The sequence below is a fragment of the Salvia hispanica genome, chromosome 5 (genome assembly GCF_029641045.1).
Source record: "Salvia hispanica isolate PSC_SH4W2 chromosome 5, Shi_PSC_v1, whole genome shotgun sequence".
NCBI lineage: Eukaryota > Viridiplantae > Streptophyta > Magnoliopsida > Lamiales > Lamiaceae > Salvia > Salvia hispanica.
The window spans coordinates 41,093,182-41,110,899 of NC_142696.1; the positions used below are offsets into that span (position 1 = coordinate 41,093,182).

Here is a 17,718-nt window from a genome sequence, read left to right on the forward strand (position 1 = left end):
TGACATTTCATTACATTATATTCTCAAAATCTAAGTCACCTAGCGTTTGTTGATCATGCATTTATATACTACTAGTAACATTCATTGTTAATATATGTTTGTCAATAAAAATAATACTACTCCGTATTTGCTAACCATTGTGTTTTGTGTATTTATGTAGTAAATTAAAATAAATTCAATGATTAAACATTTGAAAATGTGTTCATTGTAATACGTTTTACTTTGTGTGATAAATAATATATTGACGGAACATATGATCAAGCATTTGAAAATGTACTCACTTTAATATGTTTTACTTTGTGTGATACTATAATATATTGACGAAACACATAGTTAAACATTTGAAAAATAAGATAATCAATAAGAAATTAATTAATTTATTAAATAAATGGCTACATTAATTCAAGTAAACCTCTTTTCATACAGTACATAGTAAATTCATAAAAGTTATAAATAGAGAATTTCATAGAACTAGTTGATTGGTGAAGCAATTAATAAAATTGAGTACTTTTAGAGTTAGTTATTTACAAATAAATTTAATCTCCCCGCGATGGAATTTTATCTGAAATTTTATGTCAATAGTATCTAATTTCTCACCCAAAGAATAATAGGAAAATACTAGTAATACATAAAAATCCACATGAGTTACTTTTCCACATTCGCAGTTGAGGAGAGTCTTTTTTCGGTGCAATAACATAAGAGCACGTCACTTAAGACTTACCAATGATACGGCGAGTAGTGATCACGGATCTATACCAGCGTGGCATCCAAAACCTTCTAAAAGAAGAAATTTATAATGCCAAACTGATATTCCCTCTGCCAGATCAAAATACAATATCTACTGCGCAACGTACAACATTCATATGTTGTATACCGTGCATCAACGATTGTACCTCTCCACGAAATTACACAAAAAACACATTTACTTTCTACAGACAGAAATCGAAGAGAGAGAGAAAGAGCGAAGAGAGAGAAAGGGTGTATCGAAGAAGAGAGCGATCAGAGAGGAAAACAAAGAGAAGGGTCTTCTCAAATTTCTGATTCAGAATCATTCTGCAAGAAATTTGAAGAGAGTTAATTGGGGAATGCGAAGCAAGAATTTGAAGCAATGGTGGGAGAAGCTACATGATGGGTCAGAGTTAGTAGTTAAAAAAAGATTGAAGAAAATTAAGGCTGGAAGTGTTATGTGATTAAATTTTGTGTTGAATCTGAATTTGGGGAGCTTCAATAAGGTCAGCCCATTTGTAATCTTGTTGGTTTGAACTCAAATTTTTGTCCAAGTTTGAATCTTTATGCTTAGTTGATTCAATTTTTTGGTTCGAGTTTGAATTCTGAGCGTAAAAATCTGAGCTTGAAGTTCAGAATTCAAGCTTGAATCTTTCATTGAGGGAGTGGCATTTTGGTTATTGTTGAATTTGTATAATACAGGTGAAAATGGTGGGCGGTTTACTTGGAGTTGCATGGACGTATCTGGATTTGGGGGTCTAGTTCAATAAAGGGGATGTTTGGATGGTAATTGTGAATTTCGTGGTTGGTGTAAAAGAATTTGTGAATTATCTTGAATTTGGGGTTTTGGAGGGAGACTCAATTTTAATTGGAAGTTTGAGATCTCGAGCCTCAAATTACTTTAGTGTTTGAAATTGAGGTGTTGGAGATGAGCCATAGCTTTGACCGTTTTAGGGTTGTTTTTAGAGGGATTGGATGTTTGGAAACTGGGTTATTGGAGATGTAGCAGCTAAAAACCCTAACTCATTGAAGGTGCTGTAAGGTTGTGTGCAAGTGTGTGTTTCTGTTATATGGATTTTTAGTATAGAGATAGAGAGATAGAGAGATAGAGAAAGAGAGAGATGCAACCACCACATCACTATTCGCGGATCAATCTTGCTGAATTGAAAGCTCAGTTAGTGAAGAAACTTGGGCCAGAGGGGTCAAAGCAATACTTTTATTTCCTTCATATGTTCTTGAGTTTGAAATTGAGTAAGGTTGAGTTCAATAAGCTGTGTCTTAGAATTATTGGCCGGGAGAATATTCCATTTCACAATCAGTTGATTCGATCGATACTGAGAAATGCTTGTAGTGCAAAGACACCACCGCCGGCCAATCAGAAGGATGATGTTTCTAGACATGGTGTGCACCTTACCGGAAAGGATATGTCCACTGACAGTCTCCTGCAAAACGGGTCCCACACCAATGTAGCTCAGGCTTCTGGTTCACCCTGTTTATCAAATGGAGGTGGTGACATGCTGCTACCTCTCTCGCCTCGAAAGGTCAGGACAAATATCCGTGACCGGAAAGCTGGTGACCGTCGTAGTGCACTTGGACCTAATGGGAAGGCTAGTTTTGCTACTCAGCTTCCTGCTGCTACTCTGTCAAGTGACTTTGGTGCTGTGTTGGAGAATGGAGATTTGAATCCACCTGATATGAGAAGTCTACTGAAGCAATCAGGGAGTGAAAACGAGATCTTGGCCCCAAATGCTGCTAAAATGTCCATCGTTAGGAGATCTCTGGATGTTTCAGCTCCTTCGTGTAGCAAAGATCAAACTGAGTTAGTTGTCAGTGATGATGGGAAAGAGGCTTCGGCTAGGAGTCCACTTCGAGCTCCCCTTGGGGTTCAGTTACGTCCTGTTAGCGTTGGTGGGGCACACAGAGCTCTGCCTCTATCGAGTAGCAGTAGATGTCTTGGCTCATATAACAATGGTTCTTTGTTGGACTGTCTAACATTAAGGGAACGGATGGAGCAGATTTCTCTCGTACAGGGTCTTGAAGGGGTTTCAGTGGATTCTGCCAACATACTGAGCCATGGTTTAGATGCTTACATGAAAGGATTGATTAGATCGTGCATCGAGCTTGTAGGGTCAAGATCGGGGCATGAGTCAACAAAGAACAAAACCAATAAGCATCCCAATTATATGAAGTTGATAAACGGTGTAAAACCAGGTCATCAATTTCTGATGCAACATAGTGGAAAGACGATGGAAGTGCAAGAACAAAGAAGTCAGTCCCCCATTTCGTTACAGGACTTTAGAGTAGCCATGGAGCTGAATCCTCAAAAACTTGGCGAAGACTGGCCGATGTTGCTGGAGAAGATATGTACACATGCATTTGAAGAATAGCGGGGAGCTCACATTTTTATGGTTCATAGTTGAGTAACTGGTCCTACTGGATCTCAAGGCATGCTTGCGCTGCCGCTCTTCTGGCCCTGGTGTGGATTTAGTAGCTCAAATTCATGATGGGCCCAGGGCAAAAGCAGGAGTATCTATTCCATTCTGCTTCTGGCTTTTCTTCAATCCAAAAAACCTATTATTAGCGACCACTGTGATGAGCTGAATGCACGAATCTAAGGTTGCGCTCGCTGTTGTATCACTAGCTTGATCCCAAGTTCTTTTTTTATTTGTTTCTTTGTCCTGTAATTTACAGTGAGAAATTTGTAGAACAGTTTTGCAGGAATAATTTGTGTAGCTCAGTGGAAAATGTGGTGGGGTTGCATGATACAATAGTCATGTGTATGTACCATCAAGATTGGTTGGGATCTTAATATAACAATACAGTTTAACCACTTCCTTCCACTATGTGCTCAGTCCTCTCCTTCTTTGATAACATTTTACCTTACTGTTTCCAAAAGTATGATTACTTATACGTTTCTTACTTGTTTAGTTATGTCGTCTTGATCAGAATCCGTGATGATGGTCGTTGATTCATTGCTAAAGATCTGGCCTTGCATTTTATTTGTCTGTATTCATGTATATAGCATGCCAATTTCATGTGCACCTGCAATGCTTTTTTGTTATAGAGGATTCATTTATAAGTGAAAACATGAGGAAACTAGTTTACTCCATTATGCTTTATCTCTTCCCTTGAATGGTAAGGGCATACTTTTTTTTGCAGACCAGTCTCTCTAGGTATTTTGCAGGTTGCTTTGCCTCTTGAAATCTCTGATGGATTACTCCAAGAACAAAGATATTGGTCAGTGCCTAAAATCTTTGGTATATATGGTATTCCTCTTCCTCACTTCTCTCGTTGCTACTTCTTGTTACTCTTCTGCAGGTCAGGGAGCATTTTATTATAATACTGATCAGGGCTGGTGCTAGCATTCATGTGCATGGGCCTCTACGAATAACACAGGTCCGTGGTGGCCGGTGTTTTATGATGTTTATTTTATCATATTGTGCATTTGACACAGGCGTGGAGGCATTTTCGTACCATGGCAACACTCTCCTGATTTATCAGAACAAGTATTAATAATGCAGCAGTTTTTTATGAGGTTTGGCCAATAAAGAAAAGTTATTTTCAATCCTTACAGTTGCCTCCAACTAAATCGTAGATACTAATTTTTTTTTGTCAAACCTGAATCTAAATTCTCCTAATTTTTTATGTAGTGGAGTATCTAAATAATAAGAACTGAGGTCCTTCAGAAAAGATTCTTAATCACTATTTTTTCTTGGCATTATCTGTTAAGTGCACGTTTGTTAGATTTTGATTTGTGGATAAGTTATAGTAGCTCAGGATCCCACTACTTGCCGTAATGGAAAAGAAATGGAGCACCTACCAATGCATCTTCACAGACCATAAACTACGAGATCACCCCCTTCATTCTAGGTGACAGTTTGTTCTTGGTGTTTTTGGTTTAGTGATTCTAATGATTACCAAAATGTGGTCTTTGCCACATATGTTCATTGTTAAATGTCTTAAACTTTGTTTTGCTGGTCTTCCTTTGGGATTGAATTGTTCATTGGGATATCTATTGTAGCTTTAGCTGTCTTCTATTGCTTCATGTTTGGGACTTGCAATTATGATAGAGAGTGTGTGGGGAATGTATAAAGTCAAGAGATTGTTTTTGTGACTGTAAAACTCCTTGGAGCAAGGATTGATGATGGATGGCAAAAGCCATATTTACAAATGAGTTTCACAGCAATAATGAAGTGATTACAATCCTAAAGTGAAGATGCACATTTTCTGTAAAACATCAAAAGGGGTGATGTGATGATGATGCCATTATTTGCAACAGCTGCTGCTGCTGCACCCATGAATTGCCGACTGTTTTCCCTTATTGACTTTGATTCAAGTTCCTCAAGAACCAGCGCTTGCGCTTGCTGTGGTTTGACATCACCTCCGTCTCGCTCTTCTTCAACATCTCCCACATGATCTGCACATCCTCATACCCGCATGTCTGAATGTCATCGTGAAGTTTCAGCAGCCCCCCACCTACACAACAGAGTAAAAGCCATCATCAGTCATTTTCATTCCCTCACATCAACGGCCAAAATTCCTCAGACGAAGCGACATGAACATGAGCACACGTTAAAGCAAAAAAGAAAGATGCATATAGCCATCTCATCCACAAAGAATCTGATTCTTTGGCTGTTTCTATAATCTTATCCTACTAAATCGTCAGAGCCCCACTTCAAATCACTCGATTTTTAGGATGATTACAACTGACAAGCATCAAAGAGTTAATATACATCCCATTCCCATGTGATCTTTAGTGCCACAAAAATCTGAAGAAAAGAACAGAAACCGAAAGCGAAGCAGGCAATATAGAGAGGAAAAAAGAATAAAAAAGTGGGAAATTGCTTTAGTTTTGTCATATTAAAGGGGCCAATTATCTCTTAATCTATTGTTTTCTTGAGTGGAACTAACTACAAGCACCTATAAGTGGAATTTTTAGGTATAATGAGCATATACCATACAATAAACAAATGCAACTATATTCCAAAAGCCATCATCAGTGCGCGAAAGAATACCGTTTTCAAAGGCTAAGACTGCACTAATCCACAAGTGGATGACAAGAACATCATAAAATACTTCAGCCAAATTGTGTCCAAATCAGTAACCTATCGTTGTCATACATTCTAAATACTTCATTTTGACCAGATAGCTACGAACAACATCATCCTCGTTTGGTCATTCTCCTTCTCAATCACTAGCTTACATCATACACTCGTATAATCTGCTAATGTTCATTACATACACCAGGGGCTGGGAGCTCTACTCAGTGCTTGTGTAGTCATCTTCCACCAAGCACTATCAACAGCAACAACTAGTACGAAAGCTTAAGCAAAACGCCCCATCTAAGTCAACGGAACCTTTATATCCTTCGACACACCAAGCCTATGCCTCCTAATTCTTTCCATATCGACCCAATTCTTTCTAGATTCGGAAACAGACTTTTGGTAAAGGCATCCAATGATAGTTAAAGAAACAAGCAAAAAAGATAAGTGGCACTTTATTAGTGAATGCAGCAAGGAATCTTCCTACAGTGAGTGAAACTGAGATGAGATAATCCTCACATTTTTAGGATTATTTAGAGAAAGTCTCACAGATGCTATACCAGACGGATTCCATTTTGCACGCGACATCATTCAAATGAACGATAGATACTACATCCGATGGAATCCATCGAGTGACGTGAACTATATCCTCGAAGAACAAGAAGGTCCCCAAACAAAGTGTTTCGCTTTAAACGTGTAAAGATATGTGAATGCTTTATTATTTAGCAGTATTAAATTCTATGGATATAACTCTATAAAGAAGGAAAAAGGGAATATCACCCAAATTTCCAGTAAAAATCTAAATCATGCATAATTTCTTCAGATAAGCACAGAAATGAAAACAGAGGACCAAAACTTGAAGCCCTCGCAGAAAGGAAATTCATGAAAATCTGCTCCTACCAACTACCCGTAAAAGGGGGAAAATATCAAACTGAAAAAATGGCAAAAACAGAAAGAAATTAAACCAACTTTTTAAATCCTCGCAAACGTCAGTCCACCAAATTATTCACACGCACGCACATAGTGTATATTGATATTACAGGGCAGCTCGAAAATCACTTGAAACACTCCAGAAAACCTCAATTAACTACACTAATTTCATAATTGAAAAACGCATTTGAGTGGTAATACAATGAAATTCCACCCCCATAGGAATATAGGAATATCGAGAGAGAGATAGATGAGAGAGTTTGACCTTCTTTTCGGGCTTTAACGCGGGCGGAGACGGCAAACCAAGCCCGCCTAACCGGGAAGACGATTTTGTGCCACCAATCCATGACCTTGATTTTGACCTTCCGCCGTCGACAGAAGAGCCTTAACCCGGCCAGAACTATCCCCTTTTTCCGTTCTCTATCTAGCTACGCAAAAGCAGAGGAGTGTGTAAAATCAACATGCAGAGGAACACACAGTGTGTGAGAGAGAGAGTTTTAGAGAGAGAGAAAATAAAAGTTTGTTGGGTTTGAGTTAAAGCGAAGGGTTTAGCCGTTAAGGGCAGTCGCGGCTTATTTTAATAGGAGTCACCTCACCGACATGTGACGGATTAGCGTGCCTTTCTCCATCAATTATTTTATTAATATGCTAAATCATATCCCGACACGTTGATCATGTTTTCACCTCCCTTTCCCACTTTGTTTTGCATTGCATGACGTTTTTTTATATTAATAATTCATAATTGGGTGATATTTTGATTTAATCTTGTTAGGTACAGTAGTATGTTCAGATGAATAGTTTAGCACAAATTTAATTTGCTGTTTACAAAATTCGAGTAATCATACCATGCCGTCTTATGGAAAACTGGATGACTTCGAATATGATTTATAAAAAAGGAGTGTCGATGTGTGTTATACTGTGACTAAAGTAATTATTGTTATGACTTTGAATAAAAATGATCGTTATATTTTAAAAATTAGGTTGATAAACGAAACTGATAAGTATGACCACTTATTATAAAACTCATTTCAACATATTATATTTAAATAATTGCTTATTTTTGGAAATTTAACAAAACATGAAACAAGTTCAAGGAAAATAAAAATAAAAGAAACGTACCAAAAAAAAAAGGAAAATGCTTAATCATCGTGTTATATGACGATGTGCTACTATATATAATTCCTATTCTATAGAGGAAAAGACTTACTCTTTTCTAAAAAAATTCATAGGAGTACATATTTTAAGTAACCCATTCCAACATTAATTCATCGATGATTCATGTTTCATGATGATTTATTTTAAAAAATTTATGAATAAATGGAAACATGCCAAGGAAAGTATTAAAGATAAAGACAAAGCCCGAAATTAAATTACAAAATAATTAAATTAAAATTGATTTTAAAAGGAATATATTAATATAACATGTTATAATAGGAGTGTGATTTTTAAAAAATAAATTTAGTAACTATGTTACATGTGTGTAAATTAATACTACGATAATTAATGGAGTATATAATCTAAATCAATGATTTTTTCTAAATAATATATTTAAATTCTATAGTGAAGATAAATTAATCACAAAAATTATATCCCTAGTCATAAATTATCTTCAGTTTTGGGCATTGTTTTATTCATTGGTCGACTGGATCTCATTTCACATAAATTTGACTTTGATTGGCTTGTGTTCAAATGAGTCGCCACATAAGTGGCCAAAATTTCTGCAGACAATTGTTTTAATATATCTAGGGCGGTTTGACTTAAATTCTGTTACCTCAGAAGTACCCTTATATTACTCCTAGTTTATAAGACCCATTTTATGGGACTGTTATTCAGAGTATTATTGTTTTTATTAATAAAAAAACAGACCATTTAAGAATATAACTAATTACTACTAGTACTACTAATTAATACTCCATCCATCTCAGGGTAGATGTCACACTTGAGAGATGACACAAGATTTTAGGAGATGTTATTTTGTGTGTTAAGTAGTGAAGAAAAATATAATTTTATAATTGATGTGAGAGAGAACTTTTTTCCAAAAGAAGAAATGTAACATCTTTTGTGGGACAAACTAAAAATGAAAGTGTGACATCTCTCTTGGGACGGAGGGAGTACTGCTTAGTAGTATGTTTATTCTATCCTATATAAGCTCCCTCTCCATCCGTCTCAGCTTATATATGGTGTATTCTTTTCTGGGATGTCCCAGTCTAAGCTTAAATAAGACATTTTTTTTACAATAATTAAATTCATTCGTTTTCTTATTTTATCCTCTTATCTTTATATTTTACTCATCTTATTTTACTTTACTCTCTTTTTCTCTAATTTCCTTCTTTATTATTTCGCGTACTTTAATATTTAAAATTTTATCACTATTACCCAAATTCTTGTGCCAAAATAAAAAAAAAATCAATTAGGTTGAAATGGAGGAAATATTACTTTTGATTTGGGATAAATTTTGATAAAGTACATAAGTGTATGTTAGAAAATTGAAAGTTTCATTTTTATTAGAGTTTTAAATTAGTTAAAATGTAATGTGAATGAAACAAGAGTCTGACTATTATATTATTGCAATAATAGTCATTATGGTGAGTCCAGTAATGACATTTTTGGTAGTTACAACTTACAAATGTAAAATTGACATATAGACTGGATAGACATGATAAATAATTGAAGGTATATTTACGTCATTGAACTTGAAAATTATTTGTGCTCGGACATGTCTATTATTATAATCTGATATATGCCTATGTAATTATCTAATGGTTTAGTGAGTAATTTTCTAAATCTCGTCGAAGTTCTAAAGTAATTAAAGTGTTCAAATATTTGCATCTCTTATGACAACGGAAATTAATCCAAAATTTGATAATGGTCTAGTTGAAAGCTAAACACTTAGCCGACGACTCTGTATAATGATTGATATTGAAATAGCCAAGTTGGGAAGTGGAGAACACTATGAGATATTCGATATAAAAAAAAAAAAGTACAAGTCCACGTTGATTTGGAGTATATTTTAACACTACTAGTAAGACTTATTCGGTGAATTGAGTGAAAGGTTAATTTGTTTGGGGGTGACGGTGGCGGTTAAAATATATACTCCACTAAATTTAATTAATGCGCTACACTATTGAAATAAATCAAACAAGTAGTCACTTTTGTGTAGCTTTGAAAGGACAAAGAATTTGTTGAATAATTTTAGATTTTTTTGTTTTTCTCTCTCTTTCCATATTAGTCGTCGAGTTTTGTTTTTATCAGGGTTTTCCTTCCTTCATACCAATATCAAATAGTAGTATAATTATTCATAATTTGAACATCTATCACCACTATTGCAACTATAATTCCGAACGATACAATAATGAAATATGCATGTACGTGTAGTATAAACTAAAAACTTAGCTGTTAAACACCATAGTAATTTAAAAAACTCTACCTAAAACGTGCTTATTTTTTTTAGTTGAGCTTATGAGTGGGGATGTCAATAGGCCAAATCCATTGAATTTGGGTCTTTCTAAAACTATGAGCTAGTTAGTCAGATGCGGGTTAATTGTGTTAGGAATTTCAAACTCTAACCATAAGTGTTTGAATTTTGGATCAGCTCAGCGGGCTGATCAGATTAATAACTAAATATTTAATAAAATTAATTTATGTAACTTTTTATTCATAAGGATCCTATAATTTTCTTTATCTATAATTATATTCAAAATTAAAGATATTAATCACATAACAAACATAAACTCATATTAATATAAAATTTTAAAATATGACATTAGATATAAATAACACTTCATAAATCATGAGTTGTTGAATCATTTTACATAAAACTATAAGTTAATGAGATAAAAAAAATGACATGTTAAAAATTAAATTAAAGATTTATTGAACTAAAAATGAAACATCAACACATCTCGCCAAATTTTAAATCATAGTTTAGAATTCAGAAATTTTTTAACAGTAAACTTGAACTGCCAGATCTTTTGGTCAATTACATTACAGTATACTAATAAAAACTAATGCCGTTACATTAAATATTAAATTGAAGAATTATTTTTTTTTAAAATTGTCGTTAAAGTATCATATTATTTGTCAAAATGTGAAAAAAATTAGGCAATAGGTGCAGTTAGGGCCAACCTCTGGGATTTTAGGTCAGCTATGTTCAACTTGAAATTTTATCGAATCAGAAATTTTTAACTCTAATTCTCAAAATTTAATAAGTTATTCAGATGCATTGACATCCCTATTTATCAACTTTAATATCTTAATTGCCAATTATATAATGCATCTACGGATAAATCTTTTTTAGTACTCCACTATTAAGTTTTCTGAAATAATTTTATATAATAAAAATTAAGTTTAGATTGTTTTCTATCAGTGCTTAACTAGTCCTAAATTCTCCGTGTTTCTTTGAAACTCAAATGTTACACATTAATGGAGTATATATCATAGATTCAAAGTAGTATTTCTCTTTATATATCTGATCAAAGTAGTATAAAGATTAGATTTGATCAATTTCCAAAACTTCAACAAATTGATTGCCATTGGAAGCAACCTTTATAAAATTGAAAAGGTATAGTAAATTGCCAATTATTCGTTGAAACAATGATTAAATTGGTCTACACATATAGTAAATTAATAATAGTAGGGTAAGGGTGTGAAGAAAAGTGAACGAATATTAGGCTGAAAGATATTTTGAAATTTGGTCGAATTTGAATTAGTATTGGCGGTACATACCTTTGTGTCGGTAATTTTATGGACCACGTGACTTTAATAAACTAATGAAAGGGTCTATAATTCTCGTCTTTGTCCAAAAAAATTTATAAGCTGAATATATTCAAAAATATACATACCGTCTAATTTAACTATATGTTTAGCTATCGTCATACGAAACATTAACTCAAATACAGAGTTTTATATAAACTTTCTGATGCTTGTTAAAGTTAAATATTATAATACTAATAAAATATAAAAATATATATTGTCGTATAAACTCATCTTTTACATCCAATGAAATTTTCTATCCCCTCGAAATAATTATGCGCGCGTTCCACTAGTAACTGTTTATTTTAATAATATTTATTAGTATACCAAAAGTTTATTTTTACCAACAGATGATTAACATTTAAAAAATTACTTTTACCAATAAATGATCAATCAAAATAATTTTAAAAAATTTAACTGTTTATTATATAACTGATAAGGCTAATTTCATGCATTGGTTAAGGGATAAATTCTGTGATTTTCCGGGTCTAACAAACCTTTTTGAGTCAGGTGTGTAGAGAAAATTGTCAACCCCAGGAAGAAGACAGAGATCACCTGGTGGAGGAAGCCGACAAGGGAGATAAGCTGAACAAGGAAGAGCGCTAGACAAAAGAGCATTGAATCGAAGGGCAAAATGGGCATTGCAAGAACAGTCTAGAAGCTCTATCCATTATAAAAAGGAGCACGCAATCAACATGAATCATCACCTTTCAGCTCCTAGCTTAGTTTTCCACTTTTTCTCTACACACTCACACACTTGGGGGAAATCGTAGGGGGGTTCTCGTTTCATCGGAAGTTTGGGTGCAACACCGTCTCTGCGGAGGCGAAGAAACAATTGTCTTTTAATTTTCTGTCTACTTTTGGTACTCGCCAAGTCCTCGCTGTTCGAGGCTCGGCTTTGGTGTTGTTTCTATCGTTGGATATTTCGTATTTTGCAATGGATATATCTGTTTATGTTCCGTTTATCTTATCGTGTTGTTTTGGGTTTGATTTGCTGATTATTATTGAATGATCTGAGTTGGAGTTGTTTCGCAAGAAATTGTTTGTGATCGGTTGAATCTACGTAGACTTGTGAGGATCGGAGGTGGAAATGATGTTTGGTTGTTGTGGATGGCTTGCGTCCGGAGTGGATTAAGCGTCCGTGAATGGATCTGTTTGTTTTCGCTTGATTTCGTTGTTTAAATTCTGCATTCTCGTTTTACCTTGTCTAGTAGCCGTAGATCTGCTTTAGTTTTAACCGTTCTTCATTTCTATCGGTTTAATTCCGTCTTCTTTGATTTGATCTTCGTTCTTGTTCTGTTTTAACTGGTTGTTTCATAATAAATGTTGGAGAAGATGATGTCGCTGTTAGTTAGTCTTTTAGTTAGTTATTTTGCAGCTTTTCAATCGTACTCTACCTTTTCAGAAAATGGTCCCCACATTTAGTTGCTTTCCCAGGTCTAGGTTAATTCAGGAAATTGTTCGTTCGATCTAGTAATTGTCTCGCTCCATTTTGATTAATATGCATGTTTTTATGTTTCTACCTAGATCTAGCTGTTAGAATAGAATATTTCAATTACCAAGTCTAGGAATTAAAGCTCAACTCCAAAATTGTGTGGCAGCACCCAACAAAAAATAGTTTCCGAGTTTTTGAACATGTTTACTTGCACATTCATCTCTGTGGATTCGATCCCTACTTCCACGTACTAGTTTTCTTAATTAAAGCGGGTTGATGGTTTTGAAGAGGGAGTTAAGATAGTGATTGTGTGCCCAACGACAAGTAGCTCAAGGTTCTTTGAGTTCCTAGACCCAATGTCTAGCGGATTTCCTGGACCGAGGATTTTCTTCATTAATTTTTAGAACACACTTTCACTGACCATCATTAGCTTCTAAGTCAGCCTCTTCAATAACACATGATATTTTTCTCAAATTAGTAAACAATCACCAAAAAGAAAGACAATGGCATTCTTTAATTCGTTTTAGGAGGCTAAATTGTACACTATTTACGCTTCAAACACTGTTCTCATTTTTTATATCCCAACTAAAAGTAAAGGACATAAGTAGAAGCGTCCCACATAAAAATTAAGACGCAGTTAAGAACGATTCTCATTGTGTGCTAAATTTTAGATTTTTTCCAAAATTTTCTAATATAAATAATTGTGTCCAATATTTTTTTCCTTGATGAATTTATTGTATTGAATTTTGGATATCATTTTCTGAATACAATGTTATGTTTCAATGTTTGTGTACATTTTTTTCTTGCCGAGGAGCTAGGTGTAGTCAAAGGTAAGGCACCGAAGTAATATCTCTTTCAAGATGTCATTAGCTAAAGTTTCACCAATTTACAAATTGTTTTTATTCTAATTCGATATTTCGTCCAGTCCATTATTGTCCATACCTGCTTGATTTTTTATTTTGATATATTTGTGCTTTTAGCTAGTACATAGCTAATTAAACGAAATTGGTAATATGAATTTGAGTTGATGGTACCTTAGTATCATAAAGTTTATGAATTTGAGTTGATGGTACCTTAGTATCATAAAAACTTTATATGTATGGTTCTCATGGTTTGCTTTACAACAGGAAATATGAGTACATATCTTTACCAGCATATTACATCAAGATTATCAATGTTCACACGGCGGACGTGCTGGCTCAATTCTCACCATATAACCAAACAAATATAGATATTATGCTATATTTAGTTTAGTCCACGTTTACATTAATATATTTTTTTTTGTTTTTTGATTTGATTTAATTGTAGATTAGAATTAATTTTAAATGGATAAAACCAAAAAACAAATACTAATGTAGATTAGTGAGAAAGGTGCTCGCGGATGGGGCTACTATTTTCAGATTTAGGTAATACAGTGTATAATTGGTAGTGAGAGAAATTCATTATTAATCATAAAGTTGATTTATATAATAAGGTTTTGGACAAGTCTTAGTCCACGAAAGGTAGTATGTCATTCTTGATCTTGATGAGCATGATGGGTAGTGATTTGTGATTCAACAATATATAGAGTGATTGGACTACTATTAATTGGACCCATGCCATGACTTAGAGTTCTAATAATTGCCCCTTTTGTATACTACCCTACAACAACTTAATTGTTGAAAATATTATACATTTTCTAAGGTGTGCCACTCAATTTTGTCTTCAACGTGACACTACTTTTGGAAACTAAATGAAGGACATGGTATCCCTAACTTTGTTTGATCTTAACTTTTTCAACATGTTCTTGAATCTTCCTCAAAATTGAGTCACTCAACTACATTAGTTGGTTATTAAGCCTCGTCGATTAGAGACTGAGTTATCATCGACTGAGAATATGATTAATTTGCTTGCATTATTTTGTCTAGTGGAGTATAATTTTTTTAATAATGTAGAAACTATAAAGTAAATCCAAACTAGTACTCCATATATGTTATCCTGCAAAAATATGTTTCCTTGTTGCTTTGTATTTATAAATCTTTATTTAGAAAAAAAATATTTGTTTTTAATTAAATTTATAGAAATTGATAACTTTATATGTGATAATTAAATAAATGAATCTTTTTCTATATCCTAATAGATTAATTCATGTTTACCAAAAATTCTTCGGTCAGTATTTTGTACAAGTGATTGGATAATATTCACTCTCTAAATAGACGTGGATAATCTATCGTAATTCGTGAACTGATGCAGTGATTTTGAATTGACTTCCCATCTTGGATGACAGAGAACATTTGGTGTGATATACATCCATGTTGGTTAAACTAAAATGTGCGGTCTCAGCTATTATTCATTTTAATTTATTCCAATAACATTGAGCTTACGGTAACGGTTCTACACTACTTTTAACTTATTAGATGGTAGTGTATAGTATAAACTTTTGCAACCATCATATATATACAGTCTCCAATGCATTCCACCCACTTTCGTCCGAACAAAATAGAACCTTTCGTTGTAGACACTATAATAATAATAATAATAATAATAATAATAATAATAATAATAATAATAATAATAATAATAATAATAATAATAATAATAATAATAATAATGATAATGATGATGAGATGTCACTGTCAGCTTAGATCGAGTTTAATGTCTAATCACTCTCCTGTATATGCATATATTACTTCATAGTTCATATACTATAATTAAGATGGTGACGACGCCAACGTTTGGGAATTAAGATGGTGACAAGTGCATGCATGTTATAATACGTTAGAATAATATAAATTATACGTGGTAGTCGTTATTTATAGTATTAAATGATTAAGCATTTCATCACTCATGAACCATACCCATATGGCGAAGAGTAATAACCTCAAATTTAAAAGCCCATGTGTGTATGAATTAGTGCGAACTCAATTAGATAAGCCCAAAGAGCTAGTTTTCCTATAAATAATGAATCAACCACAGCTGCAAAAACAGAAATTGAAAAACAGCAACTTATGTAAACAGTCAACTGAAATTGAAAAACAACCAATTTATGTCATTTCAATCTCTCTCAGAGAAATAATAGAAAATTCTAGCTTAAGGTATAATCAATGAAGATACATTGTACTACTACTTTTTTTGTTAAATTTTTGTGCATGCGGTCTTATTCTGATGATTAATTTTGGCAGCATCAAAATCACACTTGGCAACCTCCATGTGTAGAAGTCCAAGCTTTTCCACAGGCATAGCAGAACTCATACCTACACCTGTTGAGGCCTTAACAATTTAAGAGGTGGACGGGAAAGAGAAATAAACAAAACATAATAAGAAGGCATACCTGCACGTAATGTGCAGGCATCCTTCATTCTTCTCGACGTAGAAGTTGCAGCCGGGGCACCTCCGCCACTTGTTGGACTTGGCAAGATCATGCACCATCAAATCCCCTTCCTCTCTCTCGTCCTTCCCTAGCTTCGCGAAGCCCTCGCAGTCCATCCCGGTGTGCGACGGCGCCACGTTGCAGCTCGCGCAGAAGAGCCTATTGCAGAAGGGGCACTCCGCCAAGGCGATGCCCCCGCTGCCGTCGTCGACCAGCAGGGCCGAGCAGTCCTTGTAGGGGCAGTAGACGCGCTGCCCCACCCCGATGGCCGCCTCGCACAGCACCTCGTCCCACGCCGCCGCCACCTCGGCGGGGAGCACGGCCCTGCACGCGGCGGCGCAGCCAGTTCCGGGGCAGGCGAGGGCGTCGGCGATGGCGCGCTTGGTGACCTTGATGGAGAGGTGGCGGGAGATGCAGTCGTTGCAGAAGCGGTGGGTGCAGCCGGGGAGGGGGAACATGATAGGGTCCTCGAGTTAGCAAATCTCGCCGAAGATCATCTCTAATATCATATCTTTTATTTTAGTTAGTTATTTGATTTACATATCTTTTGTAATCTTTTTATTTATTTATTTTGCTTGCTTAGCAAGATAGGTTTTAGAGTTTAGAATTCTATAAATAATAGAATTCTCTATCATTTTGATTCATTGAGAATTAAGAAATAAAATACTTCTTTTCTCATTCTTGTTCCAAAACCCTAGAACTTCAACTAGGTGTGTTTATCATATTTTCCGATCAATATCTGTCGTACGCGTGCTCTTTTTGCATCGATAGAACCTCACGTTCTATCAATTGGTGCTTTCATTGTTTACTCTTCCTCCATACCATTCCACCCCTCAAATCCCCTCAAATCTCACGCAACAATCCCTCCCAAAATTCATTCCCTTATTCCTTTCACCCCCACTATCAGTGGCGATGGAAACAATCACCAACAACGCTCCACCACCGTTGCATGAATATTCCTACCAGGTTCACAGGAAAATAGAGGAATCCCTCGCCAAGCTCACAACTGCCATTACCGTGGCGAGACAGAAAGAGCCGCCGGACCAGCCGCCGGTTGCAACACCTCAGCGGAGCTGGCCTCTTCCGCCGTCGGTCACAAAATCACCTCTGGGTATCAAACCTTGGGCCGTGCCACGCCTCCACCTCGAGCCACCACGTTTCGACGGAGAGAATGCTCCAGATTGGATCTGTAGGATCCAAAAGTACTATAATCACCACTACACACCACTAGATGATCGTCTTTATCTTACGCAATATCTCTTCGATCACCCAGCATCAGATTGGAGAGAATATTGGGTGGAAAATAACAAAGGAAAGGGTTGGGATGACTTCTTGCTAGCCGTTAAGCAGCGATTTGATCCCGATTTATATGACTACGTCGGTCGATTGGCTACTCTCAGGCACACTTCTACCGTCGAAGCCTATCAAGCATCGTTCAAATCATTGCTACAAAAGGCTTCGCACATCAGGGAGACGACGCTATC

At 35.2% G+C, this 17,718-nt stretch overlaps 2 protein-coding genes across 2 annotated transcripts; one reads left to right on the top strand and one right to left on the bottom strand.

The window, feature by feature from the left end:
• The first annotated feature begins 929 nt into the window (after positions 1-929).
• LOC125188356 (uncharacterized) lies at positions 930-3,556 on the top strand. The gene is made up of 2 exons (XM_048085146.2): positions 930-1,232; positions 1,429-3,556. The coding sequence occupies exon 2, from the start codon at positions 1,848-1,850 to the stop codon at positions 3,111-3,113; it is 1,266 nt and encodes a 421-aa protein (XP_047941103.1). The 5' UTR covers positions 930-1,232; positions 1,429-1,847; the 3' UTR covers positions 3,114-3,556.
• A 1,488-nt stretch (positions 3,557-5,044) lies between these two features.
• LOC125189327 (E3 ubiquitin-protein ligase RSL1-like) lies at positions 5,045-16,692 on the bottom strand. The gene is made up of 3 exons (XM_048086614.2): positions 16,196-16,692; positions 15,836-15,840; positions 5,045-5,202 (listed from the first exon to the last, which is right to left on the bottom strand). Exons 1-3 carry the CDS (start codon positions 16,690-16,692, stop codon positions 5,045-5,047), a joined length of 660 nt encoding a protein of 219 aa, XP_047942571.2.
• Positions 16,693-17,718: the final 1,026 nt, after the last annotated feature.